At 40.6% G+C, this 18204-nt stretch overlaps 1 protein-coding gene across 1 annotated transcript in view; it reads right to left on the bottom strand.

Moving 5' to 3' along the window:
* Window positions 1-4123: 4123 nt before the first annotated feature.
* The window catches only part of LOC102814503 (chromosome unknown open reading frame, human C11orf53), a 36458-nt gene continuing 22377 nt past the window's right edge, over window positions 4124-18204 (bottom strand). The window contains exons 2-4 of the mRNA XM_006833963.1: window positions 10369-10411; window positions 7037-7335; window positions 4124-4525 (exon numbers count right to left, since the gene is read on the bottom strand). Of these exons, the coding sequence (XP_006834026.1) occupies window positions 4124-4525; window positions 7037-7335; window positions 10369-10411 (744 nt within the window). The remainder of the gene's footprint in view (window positions 4526-7036; window positions 7336-10368; window positions 10412-18204) is intronic.

The following is an 18204-nucleotide window of genomic DNA, read 5'->3' as shown; positions in this document are numbered from 1 at the left end:
AGCCCACCCAAAGTTGTCTCTTAAGAAAAGTCTGTTGATCTATTTAAAAAATTTTTTTTTTTTTTTTTTTAAATCAGCTATTGACAGCCTTGAGAAACACAGTTCTACTGTTACACATATAGGGTCACCATGAGTTGAAATGGACTCAACAGCAACTGGGTTGGTTTTCTTTCTTCCCTGCTCTTCCATAGTGGAGATTGCCCCATCCATTGAAAAACACATTGGAGGGGCTTCAAAAATTTCATCGAAAAATGAAATTAAAAGATAATGGAATTTTTTCATGAACTTTTTGAATCTCCTTTGTATTAAGCAAATTAAAGGTTAACTACTCTGGTAGCGTAGTGGTTACGAATCGGGCTGCGAACCTTAAGGTCAGCGGTTCGAAACTACCAGCCACTCCGCGGGAGAAAGATGAGGCTTTCTACTCCCGTAAAGATTTACACCCTCGGAAACCCTGTACAGGGTCGCTATGGGTCGGAACCGACTCGACGGCACTTAACAACAACAACAACGACCAAAAAAGGAGCTGGTGGGAGAAGGGCTTAGAACAGGAGACCTGGGAGAGTGGTGTCCAGCAGCTGAGGACCACAAACTTTATTTTAAACTATTCCACTTCGTATATTCTCTCAGGAGAGAGCTGAAGTGAGGTAAAGCCAGGTTCTTCTTATTAATTTTATTAAGTGCTGTTGAGTTGGTCCCAACTCATAGTGACCCCTAGGGTTCCCGAAGAGCAGCTGTTGAGTTTGAACTACTGACCTTGCTGTTCAAACCGATTTTGGGGTCCAGTGCATTATCCTGTAGCACCACACCAGGACTCCAAGTTCATTAGCCAAGAATTTCCACTGCTATTCCATAAATTTTAATTTTGCTTAATCAGAAAATATCCTGGAACTACTGGAGAAGAGGAATATCCATTATTTATTTCTAAGTGTGGATGAATCCTTTACATGAATTTCTGGATTCCTAGGTAAGGAGCTCTGGTAGCATAGTGGTTACGAATTGGCCTGTGAACCGCAAGGTCAGCAATTCGAAACTACCAGCTTTTCCGCAGGAGAAAGATGAGGCTTTCTGCTCCGGTAAAGATTTACAGCCTTGGAAACCCTGTACAGGGTCGCACAGGGTTGCTGTAAATCGGAACCGACTCCACGGCACATCACAACAACAACATCCAGCTTGGGTAGCTGGAGTCCTGGTGTGGCGCTGTGGGTTAATGCGCCAGACTGCAAAGCCATTTGAACTGCAAGGTCGGCGGTTCAAGCTCACCAGCTGCTCCTCGGAAACCCTATAGAGGGTCGCTATGGGTCGGAATTGACTCAAAGGCACTTAACAACAACGATAACCCAGCTGGGGTAAGGAGCTCTGGTAGCACAGTGGATTACAAGCTGGGCTGCTAACCTCAAGGTCAGCAGTTCAAATCTACCAGTTGCTCCCTGGGAGAAAGATGAGGCTTTCTGTTCCCATAAAGATTTACAGGGTTACTATGAGCCAGAACCAACTCCACGGCACACAACTACCACCACCAATTAGTTGGAGTTTTCACTGGCTAATTTTTAAATTTTTTTAAAAAGTTTTTATTGTGAATTGAGTAATAGTTTACATGGGAGAACATCAACTTTACAGTCCTCCTATTGTATTTTGTTTCACTGCAATGATTACAATCCCCTCCATGCATCATCAATCAACAGCATTTGCTTCCATTCCCTCTGTTTTTTTTTTTTTTTTTTTTTTTTTTTTATCTTTTCTTTGTTTGTTTTGGATGTATACCAAAACACTTTCACTGGCTAATTTTTTGAGAAGTAGATCACCAGGTCTATTTTCTTAGTCTGGAAGTTCCGCTGAAACCGGCCCACCATGCGTGGCCTTGCAGGGTTTGAAATAATGGTGGTATAGCTCCCGGTGTCACAGCAACATGCAAGCCACCACTGTATGACACACTGACAGGCCCAATCTTCACAACTGGGCCAAAAAGCAACATACGGAATTTGCCAAGAATTTCATTTGACTTGGATCCAACACCAATGGAAACAGCAGTCAAGACATCAAACAACATATTGTGTTGGGTAAAGATGTGTTGTAAAGAACATCTTTAAAGTGTTAAAAAAAGAAAAGAAAAGATTTACTTTGAGGACTTAGGTGTTCCTGATCCAACCAGTGATCTTTTCAATCACCTCATATGCATGGGAAAGCTGGACAATGAATAAGAAAGACTGAAGAACAATTGATGCATTTGAATTATAGTATTGGTGCAGAATGTTGACTATACCAGGGGCTGGTAGAGCTGTTTAAACCAAGCTATGTGGGGAGAAGTACAGCCAGAATGCTTCTTAGAAGGGCGGATGATGAAATGTTGTCTCATGTATGCATGTTATTAGGGGAACCAGTCCCTGAAGAAGAACATCATGGTTGGAAAAGTAAAAGATCAATAAAAAAGAGGAAGACCCTCAATGAGATGGACTAACATTGGCTGCAACAATGGGCTCAAACCTAACAATGATTGTGAGAATGACATAGAACTCAGTAGTGTTTTGTTCTGTTGAATGTAGGATCACTATGACTTAGAACAAATTTGTTATCACTTAACAACAGTAACCTAGCTGTGGAAGAGTATAAGACACATTATCAGAGGTTAGGATGTGAAGGAGAGTGTCTTCAAGGGGGTTGGGCAACCTGACGGAAAATGAAAGCATTGAGCTTGCAGGAGATGGAGGGAAAAACATAGTTAGGAGGTAGCAGAGAGGATTGGAAAGCAAACAAAGGAAGGTGATAGGAGGATAGAAGGAAAGATGCAGGTCTAACTTGTGGACCTGGACACTCCTCAGTGGACTTGCTTTGGGAACTTAATTGGCAAAGGAACCCACCAAATAAAATGTATTCAAGATGGAGGAATGCTTCAGCTGTCATTTTCTCCATTTATTCAAAGCAAGAGCTGTACAGGAGCCCCTAGGTGGTACAAACACTTAAACCCTCAACTATTAGCCAAAAACTTGGCAATCAGAAACTACCCAGAGGTGTCTTGGAAGACAGTCCTGGTGATCTGTTTCAGAAAGGTCACAACTTTGTAAGCCCCATGGAGCAGTTCTACTCTGCACACGTGGAGTCACCTAAGACAGAATCCCCTTGATGGTAGCTAACAACAACTACAACAACAGCAACAACACGAGCTATATACCCCTGACAAGTGAGTTTCTAGCAAGATCTTCTCTCTTACAGTCAAGATGTCGTGTGTCATGAGGGTGTCCCACGCCTGATGATATGATTTCTCCCAAACTCCCTTGGTTCTCTGTTCTCTGGTTTCTTGCCAGCACCCTAGTCCTGTGTATCACATTTTCTTTAAAATACATGTGTTCCGATTTAATCACAAAATGCCCATTTCATTCTTCTGCTCTGATCCCCGTGTGTCTATGCCATGTCTACTTTAATTATCACTGAGGAAAAGGAAATAAACAAAACAAAAAACAAGGTCTTTACTGTTTTAGGATTGGATTGATTTGGAGGCATTCTGGAGGGTGAAGTTGAAACCATGTATTTATGAAGTCATAGTCTCCTGCCTACTTTCCTGACAATAAATCATTTCTCTGTGACACCATATTTATTACTTGGACATTACAAGAAAGGGAATTTATAGAATACTTTACTCCTTAAAGTCACCTGGTGTAAAATTAGTTTTGTTTTATTTGCCCCAGACAGCACTATATTCTATACACTCTCTTTACTAAATAATACACCTAGTTCATAATTCAGAAAAAAAATCAAACAGGAACATCAGTATGTATTATGATCTACATACACATTTTAATGTAATTTCAGGAAAGAATCTCAGAGCACAAATGATACTTTGGGGATAATCAGAAGATTCAGAGTGTAATGGGTTACTAAAGACCCCAAAGACTTCACTGCTGAGTGACTTATTGAATACAGTCCATGATATTTAATTAGCTTTGTGTTGTATTTCAGAGTGGTGGTGAAGAGAATTACAAATAAACCCCAGCATCCACTAACAAAGGGTGGCATTATGATTTATCTTGAAAATCCTGTTCTCAATGCACCAGCACACTTCAAACAATCTGTGGACTATAGAACCAATCTAAAGGAGAGCAGAATAGAAGTCCTTTTGTCCACATCCTCAGTAAGCTCGGCGGTATTCATACGACCCCCATGCCATGCCCCCGTCTTCTTTTGTCCATGGAGTAGGGTCGTGAATAGAAGGGGTGTCTGCCCCCTCATCGGAGGAAAGTGGCACCACCTTGGGCGTTAGGTCATTTGCCACTGTCATGAAAGGAGTGAAGGGGTAGAGGGGTGGGGTTGGGTACCCCGGTGTGTGGTTCAGCTCCTCCAGCCCATGTAGCGAGTAAGACTGAGTGCTAGGCAGGGTGGCTCCCCAGCTTGAGCTCCTGTGTTGGGTGATGCTCCCTGACTCCAGCTGTGACAGGCAACTCGCGCTGGGTGGCAAGGTCTGCAGAGGGTCTGCGGGCAGGGGATCCGGCTGGCTGAGACCATCAGGCACTGTCTGCTCCCACGAGTCCCTCTGGGGAAAATGGAAAGGTCACTGGGGTTTTTCATACTTGATACTCTAATGTGGAGAGATTAATTCCCCAGTGTGGTTGCTATGAGACTATAGCTTTGTGTCTTCTTGTCAAAGTCTGCTTACAGGCAGCCTTTCCCTCTGGGTTTTGACACAAACAGTGACAATTTAGTTCCCTTCCTACTTTAGAATTCTGTTGCCTACACACACACACACACACACATACATACACACACATATGGACAACATAAAAATTCCTACTTTAGGATTATGTTGCCTATATTTAGAGTCCTGGTGTAGTGCTGTGCGTTAATGCACTGAACTACAAAATGGGTTTGAATTGTGAGGTTGGTGACTCATGTTTACCAGCCACTTCTCAGAAACCCTCTACAGGGTCTTTATGAGTCAGAACCAACTCAACAGTACTTGACAACATGAAACAACAATGATATATATATATTTGGAATCCTGGTGTGGTATTTTACAATAAGATCAGTTTGAACCACAGGTTGGTGGTTCAAATCCACCAGCTGCTCCTCAGAGAACCTATACAAGGTTGCTATGAGTCAGAACCGACTTGATGGCACTTAACAACAACTATGTATATATATGGGAATCCCTGGGTGGTACAGATGGTTAACAGTAAGGTTTGTGGTTGGAATCCACCCACAGATTCCTGTGAAGAAAGGCCTGATGATCCGTATATAAAAAATCAACCCCTGAAAACCCTATGGAACATTCTACTTGGATATAGAGAGTCAGAATTGACCTGATGGCACTTAACAACAAGAACAATAGGCACCAAGGGGATACCTGAGTGGTACAAATTATTAGCTAGCTCAGTTGCTAACTAAGAGGTTGGAGGTTCCCTCCAGAAGTGCCAACAAGAAAGAGTTGGCTGTCTACTTTCAGTAAACCAGTCACTGAAAACCCTATGGAGTACAGTTCTACTCTGACACACACAGAGTCAACATGAGTCAGAACTGATTCAATGGCAACTGGCTTATTGGTTTTATATATAATATGATTGATTCCCTTTTCCCCAAAACATTGAAGCAGTGAAATGCTGACATGAGAATAATAAAATGAACATGTACAGAGCACTTCACTGTTTACAGCACATTCTGTCTAGACTCTGAGCCCTATAAAGCCAGTGTCACAGCAGGGAAGGTCAGCTCCTGACTCACTCATGGAAGAAGTAGGTGTCTAACTACTTAGTGAGCATCTAAGTAGGTCAGAAGGGCTAACCTGCCCTCAATGAGCAAAAGGAGGGAGGAAGCTCCTAAATTCTGGAGCTGGGAAGATCTGGGTTCAATTTATAGCCACACCACTTACTACCTTCTTGATATATAGGCACTTCACTTTGTACATCTGTAAAATAGAGCTTTAATAACTATACCCTGAATTGTTAGGATTAAAGGAATAAAGGCACTGAAAAACTGTGGCACAGAGTGATGGTGGTAGTGTGCTGTTACAACTCATAGCAACCCTATTTTCAGGTTTTAGGAGAGTAGCAACTCTCATTTTTCTCCCTGGGAGAGGCTGATAGATTCCAACTGTTGATCTTGTATTCAGCAGCCCAACTGCAACCACTATGCTAGTTGGGCTCCTACTCGAATCAAGTAGGTGTTTAATAATGTTAATCCCTACTCCGTGTCTAATATTTCATATTTAGAGATTCATTCCTTTGTGGTTGAAGACTTACAGTTCTCTCCTGTTGTGACGCTATGGGATCAGCACTGGATTGCGAACCACAAGATCAACAGTTCACACGCACTAGCTGCTCCTGGGAAACCCTATATAGGGTGGCTATGAGTCAGAACTGACTCAACAGCACTTAACAACAACAATATAAGGGTATTAGCATTCTCTAGATTTTTATGAACTGACTTCTGGAGTTCCCTAGGGTAGAAATCTTATGAGGAAGAAGGAGGCAGGGCCCTGGGAAGGCAGGAGAAACCTGATTTGGGGGTAGTGGGGGCGGGGTGAGGAGAGGAGGGACAGATTTGTCCGTCCTGAAAGCTTACCACATAACTGCATCTAAGATGCATCTTCAATGCTCCTTCGTTATGCACTAGGGAAATGATGGTGGCTGGGAAAACATAACGGATATGAGCCCTACTTGTTCAGGTGGGTCCTCTGGTCCAAATACTAGGTAAACCCGCCTGCTATTATGGTTGGAGGCATATCTAGGATATGGCAGATATGACCACTTGAGGGGGGGGGGCGGGGATGCCAAAAAGCAGATCAGTTTCCATCGCCAGCTCTGAGAGATCAGCTGTTTAAGGTTGCCATATGTGCTCTTTGTCCTAAAAGGCCTGTCGTTATGATTGAGGGACCTTTGAGGAAGACGCCCTCCTATGTGTATGTGGGAGGAGCTGGTGGTCCTAAAATCAGGAGGCTTCAGGGAAAGCCAGACCTTGCTTGTGGTTGCGAAGTGTGTGGGCCGGGACTAGATCCAGGTGATCCCGGACGCTAGTTTTCTTGCTAAAAATGGACTTTTGGCATACTCACAAATACAAAGTGTGTGGGGTCGCTGGGGAAGGGAGGTGGCAGTAGCGGCGGCAGCGGGGAGGCACTGAACGCCGAGCCGGTGTTGGGAGTCAGAGCCGGAGGCCTGTAGTCTCCGTAGGGCTCGGGGAGGTAGGAATCCAGAAGGCCAGGGTAGCTCTGCCCGCCGGAGGACTCGCAGGAAAAGGGCTTAGCCACGCTTGAGGTGTAGCCGTCATTTGAAAACTGTTTAGCGTTGTGGAAGTCTGAGTCAGATAAGAAAGATCTTCTGACACCGTAGTAACCCGACATCACTGGCGAACCTGTTGCCAAATGAAAAACAAATGAGCAGAAAATTTGTCAGAGGGAGTTGAGGGCATCGCTGTTGCTGCTGTACTGGTTCCACGTGGCAAATGGGTTACTCACACATGCCTGATACCAAGGCTAAAATTTAAATAGATAAGTAACTTGAATGGCATACAGTGTTCCTGCATCACTTATTATCCCAGCCCAAGTAGTTAATAGGATTAAAATGCACTCTGCCTTTGGGGAAGAATTCCTTTCAGATGGCACAAGAACTGTTCAGTCAATCCCTCATTCGACATACATTAATAGTGAATTGTTTTGTGTCAGCCACTGCACCAGGTAGGGGCTGGATTTAAGAGACACACAAAACAAAACAAAACAACCTTGATATTTACATTTTATCTAATGAAACATTTTTTTCTTTTACAACATCTGAATTATGTCCCTAAGGTTAGCTGTTCAAACTCACCAGTTGCTCCTCAGAAGTCCTGTGCAGAGATTTTATGAGTCTAAATTGACTTAAGGCCACCTAGCAACAACAATCTGCAGGATTATTAACAACTGGTAACTTCTGGGCTGTAGAACATTCCAGAAGACTTCCCTCCCACTTCCCCATAGCTACAGTATCTCTAGGTAAGAGGATAGCTATAACTCCAGTTCCAATTCAAAGTCAGCCTGTACTGTTGTATACTTGTTTGTATACTGACATTTAACAATGTGTCTTGCACCTAGCCAAGAGTGGCTAATTGGTAGTGGACTTTGCTAACTGGCTTGCTGTGGGGTGACATAGCTTCTCTGCAGTCAAGTTACAGAACTGCAGAGAAGGTACTGTAGGGCTTTGAAGAGTCTTGTGTTATTTGCTGTCCTCTTGTGGCTACACTGAATCCTGCACTGAGCTCACCAGAGGATTAAAAGTTTAGGGGGAAGAAGCTGAAGCAGAGAATTAATTAAGGTAAGGCCCAAATTGCAGTGGATCCAAAAGAGTAAATATGTGTTTACTAAACACTTTATAGCAGGGAACACATTATCATTTATAACATGTTCAGGGGCATAAACTCGTGGTCTGTGTAATTGATGGCTTAATAAAAATTATTCCAATTTGCCACCAGTATATTTTAATTAGCCAAGAACAACACACTGAGGCTACAAAAGGGCTTTTAAGAAATTGAAAATACTTGTATTCTAGATGTTCCCTTCAACCACAGAGGACTACTCTGAGCTTGGTCCTTGCCCACGTGTTCACTCTTGCATAGGAGAGAAGAGAGACACATGTAGACACCTTTCCATTGTTATCATGACTCAGTCATACATAACTCTACATAGCCAGCCAGGATTTTGGTCCTCACCACACCATGTAGCAGTTCATACTCAATTCACTGAGTTACATAACCATCTTTCCAGTTGACCTGCAAACTCCAAGGGGTCGAGCTTATGCCCTACATTTTTGGTAAATCCAGTGGCATAATATTATGTTCAATAATTTTACTATAAATATATTTATCAGAAGAAGAAATAAAAATTCCCCATAGAAACCTTCAGCACAATTCTTACTCACTCCACCTTAATATTCTATAACCTCACCTTTTATATTCTATAGTCCATTTTATATTCTATAGCCCTGCCTTTTGTATTCTATGTTGTTGTTAAGTCCCATGGAGTCGGTTCTGACTCATAACGACCCTGCACAGGATTTCTGAGGCTGTGAATCTTTACGGGAGCAGACCGCCTCATCTTTCTCCCGCGGAACAGCTGGTAGTTTTGAACTGCTGACCTTGAGGTTCGCAGCCCGATTCGTAACCACTTTATATTCTATAGCCTCAAACGTCTAATTGACTCATGAATATGAAGACTGAAGTCAGAGTTTCCATCGTAAGTATACCGGGGTAAGTCAAAAGGTGTTGCTACTAGGGTTCCAGTTCATACATGCATGAGTTTACTACAAACAAAAACTGTGTTTAAGTAGGTCTCTGTGATCAGTGAATGGCTGCAGACAATACACTCGCCTTAGACTTATTAAGGGGTCTTCCAAAAAAGGAAAAAAGAAAAAGTCAAACCCACTGCTATCGAGTTGGCTGAAAATCACTGAGACCCTGTGGGACAGAGCAGAACAACTTCTTAGGGTTTTGATTGTGAATCTTTATGGAAGTTTTTTCTTTCTCTCATGGAGTGGCTGGTGGGTTTGAATCACTGACCTGGAGGCCCAACACTTAACTCACCAAGCCATCAAGGCCCATCAGTACCATGGGAGTTGCTGGGCCAATTCAACTTAAGGCAGAGAAGTCAGCTCAGAAAGTTACGATGACTATTTTGGGGAACTTTAAAAGGGTAATCTTAATAGGTTTTCTCAAAGGACATAGGACACTCGCAGGGGCTTATTAGGAAGACATTTTAAGAAGATGGAAAATTACATTGGTCAACAAAAGGCCAGGATAGTTATACCAAGGAAATTTTTTTTTTTTTTCTCATTACGACAATGTATTTGTAGGTTCTTCAATGGTAGCAAAGACTGTCCAATGAGAATTTTATTGAAAAACTTTACCTCTTTCACCCTACAGGCCTGACTTTATCCCTTCAGATTTTAAGTTGTTTCCCAAACTCAAAGAACACTGAAAAAGAACACGATTTGAGTCCCTTGAGGATGCCCAAACTGCCACTGTGATGCGGTGTATATTGAAGAGTACAGAATTCTTCAGGGGAGGGTCAGAGAAATAAAACACCACTTTCAGAAATGTGTAGAACTAGGTGGAAGATCCATCGAGAAACAATAGCTTCACATTTTGATATTTTTGTTTAATAAAGATGTCTCTTTTCATAGCAATATTTTTGGACTTACCCTTATATTTTAATAAGAATAATTACTTTTTTTCATTTGACATACTTTATTTAACTATAAAAATATAAATTACACTGATTTTCCCTTTCCATATTTTTGTGGCTAATTAAATAAAATGAATAGTGCTGGAAAGCTGTTAGTTAAGAATAGAAGCTCAAATGTCCAATTTAAACTCAAAAGGGAATTAATTAATTGTTCATTTAATGAAAGCACTCACCTGGCATCTGGATAAATGGAGACTGAGACGAACTGGCACTACCCTGGAAAGCAAAGAGAGGGGAGTTTTCTTCTTTAGTTTCAAATTTGATTGAAAAAAATTTTAAAAAGGTCAGGAATATACTCTACGAGTTTCATTCCCTGGTACTCAGAAATGTTATTTAGTGGGTTGTCTTAAAGAGGATATTGATCTACTGAGAGTGGAAATTCACTAGGCAACAAAGTTTTATAAGTGGCAGACCTTTAGACCAAACCTTTAGATTCTGATAAATATACCAAAAAGAATTGGTTATATGAAACTGAAGAATTTATTCATTGATATATAATAATTGCTTTAATTGCCAGACATCTCTATTTATATAAACATATATTTATATAAATATATTAAACCAAACCCATTGCCATAGAGCTGATTCCAACTCACAGCAACCCTGTCAGATGGAGTGGTGCCGCCCCATAGAGTTTCCAAGACAAATCTTTACAGAAGCAGACTGTCGCATCTCTCTCCCACAGAGCAGTTGGGGGGTAGAAATATATTGTTGTTGCTGTTGTTAAGTACCATGGAGTTGGTTCCGACTGATAGCGACCCTGCACAGGGTTTCTGAGGCTGTAAATCTTTATGGGAGCAAAAAGCCTCATCGTTCTCCTGCGGAACTGCTGGTAGTTTCGAACTGCTGACCTTGCTGTTGGCAGCCCCACTCGTAACCACTACTTTACCAGAGCTCCTTAGAAATATATTAGAATCAGTTAATTATACAAATGCATATTTAATTACATAAACATGTAAATTATACAATATATATAAATCAGAATTGACTTGGTGGCAATTGGCTTGGTTTGGGTTTCATAATCTATGCATATATTATCTCATTATGTTTGGCTTTTTGACTTCAATGAAGGACAACTGCCTTTGTACTGTCTGTCTTCATGTAGAATTCAAGCTCCGTAAGGTAGGAACCTTGACTGTCACTTGATCTCAATTCCCAGAAAAGTGAATGGCTCATAATAGATGCAAGAAAAATATGCAGAATGAAGACTAAAGTCCTCAAAGGGCCATAGTCTAGTGAGAATAGGAGTTGGGAAGTGAATGACAAGGACACAGTTCACTGTGGTGTGAGAGGTGGTATGGCCAGGAAGGATGAGGTGCTGTGGGGTACCTAGGCTGGTGCTACACAGGAATGCAGTGGGAAGTGTTTGAAGAAGGTGATGTTTAACCTGGCCTTTGAAGGTAAGTGAGATAGATAAGGTTTTGTGTCAACATGACTGGGCCAGGATTCTCAGTGGTTTGGCAGTTAAGATATAGTAATCCTCCCTGATGAGAGATGCTATGAGCAGCCAATCAATTGAAAGAAAGTTTCCTTGGGGGTGTGGCTTGGTTCTGCTGGTCTGGATTCTGCATCTGGCTTACCATCTAACCTCCAGTTCTTTTACTTGAGCCAGTGGCCTGCTCTGTTGCCTGTTGATTCTGGGGTTGTCAGTGGTTGGCCATCTTACCTGCCTTATCTGCCTGCCTGCTGTCTATCCTGCTGATCTTGGTTTATTAGTTATGTGAGTCAGAACCCTCCAGGCTGACATTTACCCAATGGATTTGGGACTGACTACCTCTACAATTGTGAGCCATTTCCTTGATATAAACCTCTCTTTATATATCTGTATATAAGCTTCACTAGTTTTGCTTCTCTAGAGAACCCAGCCTAATACCGTAAGGTAAGAAGTATCCAAGTGATGAGAAATAGGGAAACGTATAGAGCCTTAAAATGCAAATTCCAGTTCCAAGGTGCCCAGGAACAAAGTAAGTTGCAACTGTCACCATTATTAAAATTAAGCATCCTAAACATCCAGTTCTTTGTTCTGACTTTCATAGTCCTGTGGACTCCTGCATTTGGAAAAGATTTTGCATGCATCTAATTCAATCACACATTCAAGGCTTTGATCCTCTATGTAATACTAACACCAGATGCACTTAACATCCAGTGATAGAGAATGAAGCATCCTCTGAGAAAGCCCATTTCTTCTTTGGGGACCTTGGCTCTTACAAAATTATTTTTACTTAGGCTGAAATAAAATCATTTTCTTAGTTTTAAGCACATGAGTCCATACAGGATAAGTTTATTCTTCTTCCACATATAGTTTTATATATATATAAAGGCAACCTATTATCTTCCAACCTTGAATCCTATCTTCTCCAGGTAAAATATCCTCCCATAACTCAGAAGTGGCATAGTGTTTAAAATGAAGACTCTATGATCATAATGCTTGTTTTTGAATCTCAGCTCTGCCTGATCATAAGCACATGAAGATGAAGTGAGATTATGCACGCGGAACACTTAGAATAGTTCCTGGCACAGAGTAAAGAGTAGATCAATGTTAGTTATTGTTATAAAGCTGTATTTTTACATACCTTCAAATCTGTGGTATATTCTTCTGAACTTGCTCTGATTTACGTTTTTTCCTTTTTAACAAGTTAACACTTTTAAGTGGCAGAAGGTAACGCTTGAGCATGAAGAGGTCAGAGGTGGATGCATTTTGTATGGAACGCAATGGTTAGGCCATAGAAGCACTGCTACTTGGGAATATCACCTCATGCCATTGAGCATTCCTCTCTAGTCTGACTGGGTCTTTCCTTGAAGACCCGTGCCAATATCTACAAGCACTGGCTTCTGTGTAAGTAGGGTATGGCAGGGTGGTAGATGTTCTGGGTACTCCCTGGGGAGATGACCTACTGCTCTTCTCCCAGCTTCTTTCCCTCTCTGCTCCCCTTAAACTCTCCTGGCCTATGTTTCTATGAAAGACAGTACACATACCAAGTGGTGAACATCAGTATCAGCGTCAGATTCTCCCGTAAGCATCTGTTGGTCCCTCATTCATTGACTGTCCTAGCTCTAACTTCTACCTCTAAGGCATGGACAAAGCCTGGTTATGGTACTGTGGCTGACTCAGCTCCTACACATTTTGACATCTCTGTTTTTACACTACTCTTACTTCTTTCATTTCCGTTTAATTTTTACTAGGCCCTTAGTATGACAATGTAGGGTACATACTGGACTGGTAACTGCAAGGTCAGTAGTTCAAATCTACCAGCTACTCTTGGAAATCCCATACAGGGTTGCTATGAGTCAGAACCGACTCAATAAGTCAGAACTATCTCAAAGGCACACAACAGCAATTATTACTATAGAATTGTTAACACTGCACTCGTCCTAATCCAAATTTAATACCCACAACTCCACAAAGATGACTAAGTTATAAGTCTAGTTAATTTTATTTATTATTTGAGAAAGATAAATCTCTTGTTTCTTTCTCCTATGTAACTTTTCCTTGTACCTACTTTGGAAGTTATATATCCTATTTGATTCTTTTAGTGGTTACTCATAAAATTTGACCACGCATATTTAACTAGAAGAAACCCTAGTTGATTAAGCACTCAACCATTAACCAAAAGGTCAGTAGTCCAAACCATCAGTTCACTAAACAGGAGAAAGATGTGACAGCCTTGAAACCTTGCAGTTCTACTCTGTCCTTTAGAGTTGCTATGAGCCAGAATCAGCTTGATGGCAATGGGGATGGGTGTATTTAACTAAGTCTACAAAAACATCTTAAGCCTTTTGCTGGTCCAAAATAGCATGACCAGGACATCTGACCTCTAACTTCATAAAAGGGAAGGAGAATCATCAAGATGAACAGCCCAAGGCTGATTTCTAGGAGGCAGACGTCAGACATGCCTCCTCACTCCAAACATTATTTTATCAACTTGGACATTAGCTATCACTTCCATTGCCCATGCTACTTTTCTGGGTTTGATAATTCACAGACCTTATTTACAGTTATGGGATTTAATAGGGGTTGTAGCAGGTTACAATGCAGGATCAGAATCAACTCGGGATACAGTTCTTTGGACATAAAAACGTTTTAGCCATTCGCACAAGCAGACCCTCAGGCCTCTTGGACCAGTTTGGCTTCTGCTCAAGAAAGTACCACAAATCTCTTTAGCTTTTCCCATAAGTGCCCTGGGGGTACCCCATTCCATCAGTAAGCCCTGACACAAAGGCACTCAACGCTCATGCTCAGTTGGCAAGTCTAGTTCTATCGACACAAGTGCCCAGAGGGACTCCACTCCTTAGGGAAGTCTGAAAACTCTCAGTTCTCTTGCTTTGTGCACAAACTGTAACTGCCTTACTCATGGGACCAGGAAGCCCACTGGGCCATCATGACTGGCCTCCAGGTTCTGCTGCTGCTGCTTCTCTGCTACTGCTTCTCGATGTTTTGCACCATCTCGAATGCTACAGGTCTTTCTTCTGTCTCATGGGTCTAGGGGATTCTCAGTGTAGAAATCCTGGGTACAAATGACACACTTTGATCACATCACAACTTTTTGATGGTACTGAGCTCACTCTCTGCTCTAACCTTCTACTTCACCAAGTATGATGTCCTTCTGCAAGGACTAATCCCTCCTGATAACATGTCCAAAGTATGTGAACTGAAATCTCATCATCTTCACTTCTAAGGAGCATTCTGGCTATACTTCTTTCAAGACAAATATTTTGTTCTTCTGGCAGTCCATAGTATATTTAATATTCTTCACTAACACAATAATTCAAATGCATCATTTTTTTTTAGGTCTTCCTTATTAATTGTCCAGATTTCATTTACATAAGAAATGAATGAATACACCAACATTTGGGTCAGCTATACCTAGGCCTCAAAGTGATGTCTTGGCTTTTGAAGACTTTAAAAGAGGTCTTTTGTAGCAGATTTGCCTAATGTGATTTGTTGTTGCTGTTATGTGCTATTAAGTTGGTTTCAACTCATAGCAACCCTGTATAGCATTTCTGAGGCTTTAAATCTTTTCAGGAGCAGAAAACCTCATCTTTTTCTTGCAGAGAAGCTGGTGGGCTTGAACTGCTGACCTTGTGGTTCACAGTTCAGTGCTTATTGCATGAAGCCACCGTATTCCCTGCCTAAATGCAATACAGCATTTAATTTTCTGACTGCTGTCTCTTTGGGCATTGATTGTGGATTCAAGTAAAATGAAATCCTTGATAACTTCAATATTTTCTTTGTTTATCATGATGTTGCTTATTGATCCAATAGTGAGGAATTTTGTTTTTTTCATGTTGAGGTATAATCCATATTAGACACTGCAGATTTTTATCTTCATCAGTAAGTGCTTCAAGTCCTCTTGATTTTCAGCAAGCAAGCCTGTATCATCTGCACTTAGCGAGTTGTTAATGAATATTCTTCCAATCTTAACGCTCCATTCTTCTTAGGGTTATTGGTTAGAATGCAGCTAGAATAAGTATGACAAAAGGATACAATGACAATGCTGATGCACACCTTTCCATATTTTAAACCACACACTAGCCCCTTGTTCTCTTCCAATGACTGCATCTTGGTCTATGTGCTGGTTCCACATGAGCATCAGTATGTAGTCTGGATTTTCCGTTCTTTGGATTGTTATCCATAATTATTTTTTGCATAGTCAATAAAACACAAGAAACCATCTTCCTGGTATTCTTTGCTTTCAGCCAAGATCCATCTGACAACAGCAAAGATATCCCTCATTCCACATCCTGTTCTGAATCCAGCTTGAATTCTGGCATTTTCCTGTCGATGTACTATTGCAACTGTTTCTGAATTATCTTCAGCCAAATTATTTTTATTTGGTATTAATGATGTTGTTCAATAATTTCTGCATTCTCTTGGATCACTTTTCTTTAAAATGTACACAAGTATGGGTCTCTTCCAGTTGGTTGGCCAAATTTATTGGCAAAATTTTTTTCATTATTGTTGTCTATTTGTTGAAATATTTCAATTGGTATTCTGTTAATTCAGAAGCTTGATTTTTGTCAATGCCTTCAGGGAAGCTTCGTCTTCTTCCATTCATGGCATAAACTCTTGATCATATGCTACTCCCTGAAATGGTTAAATGTTAACCAATTCTCTTTGATAACACCGTATACACAGTGACTGTGTATTCCATTCGTCTTCTTTTGATATTTCTTGTATTGCTTAGTATTTTGTCCTTCAATATTTCAGCTCGAGGCTTGATTTTATGTCTTCCTTTATTTAAGCTTGAGAAAAACCAAATGTATCCTTCCCTTTTGGTTTTCTAACTCTGGATCACCACAAATGTTATTATAATACCTTATCTTCTGTAGCTGGCCTTTGAAATCTTCTATTTAGCTATTTTACTTCATCATTTTTTCTATTCATTTTGGTTACTCTGTGTTCAACAGCAAGTTTCAGATTCTATTCTGACATACATTTTGGTTTTTTCTTTCTTTCCTCTCTTTTAAATGATTTTTGCGTTCATCATGTATAATATTCTTGATGTCATCCCACAATGCATCTGGTCCTTGATTATTAGTGTTCAATGTGCCAAATCTATTCTTGAGATAGTTCCTAAATTTAGGTGGAATATACTCAAGGATATATGTTTTGGCTCTTATTGATCTATTTAATATTCTGTATCTTCATCTTGAACTTGAATATCAACAATATGTCTGTTACACAGTTGGACCCTGGCCTTACTCTTACTGATCATATTGAGGTTTCCCATTGTTCTTTTCACACACAGATGGAGTCTATTTGATTCCTATGTAGTCCATCCAGTGAGGTCCACATGTATAGTCACTACTTATGTTGTTGAAGAAAGGGTATTTGCAATGAATAAGTTATTGCAAAATTTTATCATGCCATCTCCATTATTGTTTCTATCACCAAGGCCATATTTTCCAGCCATTGATTATACTTTGTTTTTAACTTTTGCATTCCAATCACCAGTAACTATCAGTGCATCTTGATCGCATGTCTGATCAATTTCAGAGTGCCAAAGTTAGTAAAAATCTTCAATTTCTTCATCTTTGGCACTAGGGGTTGATGTGTAAATTTGAATAATAGTAGTATTAACTTGTCTTTCTTGTAGGTGTATGGATACTACCTATCACTGAGATTGTTATATTTCAAGAAAGACCTTGAAATGCTCTTTTTATTGACAAATGCAACACCTTTCCTCTTCAACTTGCCATTCCCAGCATAGTAGACCATATATTTGTATTATTTAATAAGGCTAATACCAGCCCATTTTAGCTCATGGATACCTAGGATATTGATTTTTAGGTTCTCCATTTAATTTTTGATAACTTCTAATTTTCCTAGATACATACTTAGTACATTGCATACTCTGATTATTAAAGGATTTTTGCAGCTGTGTCTTTTCATTTTCAGTCATGCCACTACCCAATGAAGGTCCCCAAAGCATTACTCCATCCACATCATTAAGGTCAACTCTACTTTGAGAAGGCAGCTCTTCCTCTGTCATATTTTGGATGTTTTCCCACCAGAGGGCCTTATCTATATCAAACAGTGTTCCGCTGCTATTCATAATGTTTTTACTGGCCAGTGTTTTTGGAAGTGAATTGCAAGGACATTCTTCCTAGTATGTCTTAGTCTGGAAGCTCTGCTCCATAGGTAACCATAGGTCACCATAGGTAACCCTACTGGTATTTGAAATACTGGTGACGTAGCTTCCATCATCATAGCAATATGCAAGGTAACATAGTAGGACAAACTGACAGATGAGCCTATTGCATGGCAAAACTAACCAATCTCCTCCTTAGGGTTCCCTATACCTTATTTGCATGGTCCCACCTCCACACTATTGCATTAGGCAAATCTGCTGCACAAGACCTTTTAAAAGTGTTAAAGAGCAAAGATGTCACTTTGAGGACTAAGGTGCACCTGACCCAAGCCATGGTATTTTCAATGACCTCATATGCATGTGAAAGCTGGACAGTGAATAAGGAAGACCATAGAAGAATTGGTGCTTTTGAGTTAT

Source organism: Chrysochloris asiatica, unplaced genomic scaffold (assembly GCF_000296735.1).
Source record: "Chrysochloris asiatica unplaced genomic scaffold, ChrAsi1.0 scaffold00008, whole genome shotgun sequence".
In the NCBI taxonomy this organism is placed as follows: domain Eukaryota; kingdom Metazoa; phylum Chordata; class Mammalia; order Afrosoricida; family Chrysochloridae; genus Chrysochloris; species Chrysochloris asiatica.
Note: the sequence above shows the minus strand (reverse complement) of the source record. Positions and strands in the feature narration are given on the sequence as shown.